Consider the following 1,952-nt stretch of genomic DNA (forward strand, 5'->3'; position numbering starts at 1 on the left):
GACATAGGGACCCCTTTTTCATCATTCTGCTTCATTCTATCTCTATTCTCCCACTCTGCAGAATCTGTTAGTTCAATCTCTAACGCATGATTTTTGCTTAGTCACTGGGTAAGTGGAGGTAGAGATTAAACAGCCTGTGATCTGGTTGAGTTGTTTCTGTAAAGTGACCTGAGATGACGTTTGTGGTGAATTGGCGCTATAGAAATAAACTGAAATGAACCGAACCACCTTTCAGCGTCCAGCTTGCATCAGGACTGGTTCTTTGTTGAGGTTGTTTGGTTGCTTTGTGTTTTCCTCCTGAGTTTGGGGGAAAGAATCAACTCTTCCTCTGGATCCAGCTGCTGTGATGTCCTGATGAAATCTTCTGGTTGGCAGTTTGTTGCTTTACTGCCTGTTCTGTGATTTCCCAACGCTGCGTTTCGTCTCCTTTGCTAAGTTATGGTTCCCCCCAGGTTGTTTTTTTTTTTCTTTTTTCTGGGTTAGGTTCAGACTCTCCCAAAAGGCTGAATAAGAGTTTATGCAGCTGAACGTCCAGCTGCAGTTGGCTGCCGGCACCCTGAACACACTGCTGCTATAAAAAGGACAGCTTTAGTTTAGTACCTTCAGGTTCAGATTAAGTATTAACTGATTATTTCCCATTTTATTAACAGACTCCAGCTTTTTTATACTAGTTAGGAACAGTAGATGAGGGAGAGGCCGACATAAACTAGACTTTAAACTTTTAAATCAATCCTCTGGACTTTGTTTCCAAGTTTGAAGACGTTTCTCTTCCATCCAGGAGGCTTTTTCAATCCAAAATGTCAGAAATAGCGTTTAGTTCCAGGTTTTATCCAGCAGCCCAACAAAGCCTGGTTTTAGTTTAGAAAACATGCAAATAGAAACAGATGAACGGGTCCCCCCCTTTGGACCTGTCTATGTCGTACCTGTCTATGTCTCTGAAAGGGGGGTCGTTAAAGGGAATAGTTGGCCTGGTTGAAAAGGAATAACCTTAAAGTCGTAGGGAATCAGCCGTTCCAACCGTTGCATTTCCGAATTCTCCCGATTGGTGCCCGACTTTACGCGAGTGAATAGAGTGAATGTGATTGGTCGATTATCAAGGGGGCGGGATTGTTGTGGCGGAAGGTTTATCCACACCTCATTATTGGATCCTTTTATTTAGTTTCCATGGATACAGAGATTTTGAATCTCCGATCTGCCAGGATTTAGATCGGATCGGGGCGATTTTACGCATGAAAACGTAGCTATTTAGGAAAACGACGAAAACGATAAATTCTCCTTATGTTTGGACTCTGAAAAAGACTTTTACGCTCACTCAGTAGTTTTTTGTCCTAATGTTCTGCAGAAGGATCATTTTCCCATCACATCAGAGCACGCTCCTTATCTACAGATTGTTGTCTCTGCTCTCTGCAGGAACGGGTTGCAGGAGACGTGACGAACATCCAGCTGGTGCAGCTCATCCCCAACACCGAGTACAACATCAGACTCTTCGCTTTACACGGAGAATCAACCAGCGACGCCCTGGAGGGTCAGGGGGTCACCTGTATGTAGGCCTGGTCCTCTGAACCAGCTCCTCTTTACTGGGGAACTGTTCCAGCTCCAGTTTCTATAGTTTGAGGTGCTGATCTCTGTCCTGTTGTCTCCCGTCAGTGCCGCTGCCCCCTGCTGGAGTGCTGAGGATCAGAGATGTGACCCACAGCACCATGATGCTCAACTGGGACGCTGCTCCTGGAGCGGTCCGCAAATACATCATCACCTACAAGCCTGAGGAAGGAGAACTGAAGGAGGTAAGGACCGTTCCGGATGGAGAACCCTCTCTGGTCCAAAACCAGTTTTAAGATGGCTGATGGCTCTCAGATTTCTCTCTCAAAGGCGATATAAACCGAACCTAAACTGGACTTCATGATTCTGCTTTCAGATTCTAGAATGTTCCGGGTCCAGAGAAATTACATTGT

The 1,952-nt window shown here is 45.3% G+C and overlaps 1 protein-coding gene across 1 annotated transcript in view; it reads left to right on the plus strand.

Annotated features, from left to right (window-relative positions):
- LOC107087414 (collagen alpha-1(XII) chain-like) overlaps nucleotides 1–1,952 on the plus strand; it is a 177,562-nt gene that overhangs the window by 96,441 nt on the left and 79,169 nt on the right. The window contains 3 exon segments of the mRNA XM_015378984.1: nucleotides 1,334–1,540; nucleotides 1,648–1,784; nucleotides 1,916–1,925. Of these exon segments, the coding sequence (XP_015234470.1) occupies nucleotides 1,334–1,540; nucleotides 1,648–1,784; nucleotides 1,916–1,925 (354 nt within the window).

Source organism: Cyprinodon variegatus, unplaced genomic scaffold, assembly GCF_000732505.1.
Source record: "Cyprinodon variegatus isolate N-32 unplaced genomic scaffold, C_variegatus-1.0 Scaffold183, whole genome shotgun sequence".
NCBI classification, from domain to species: Eukaryota; Metazoa; Chordata; class Actinopteri; order Cyprinodontiformes; family Cyprinodontidae; genus Cyprinodon; species Cyprinodon variegatus.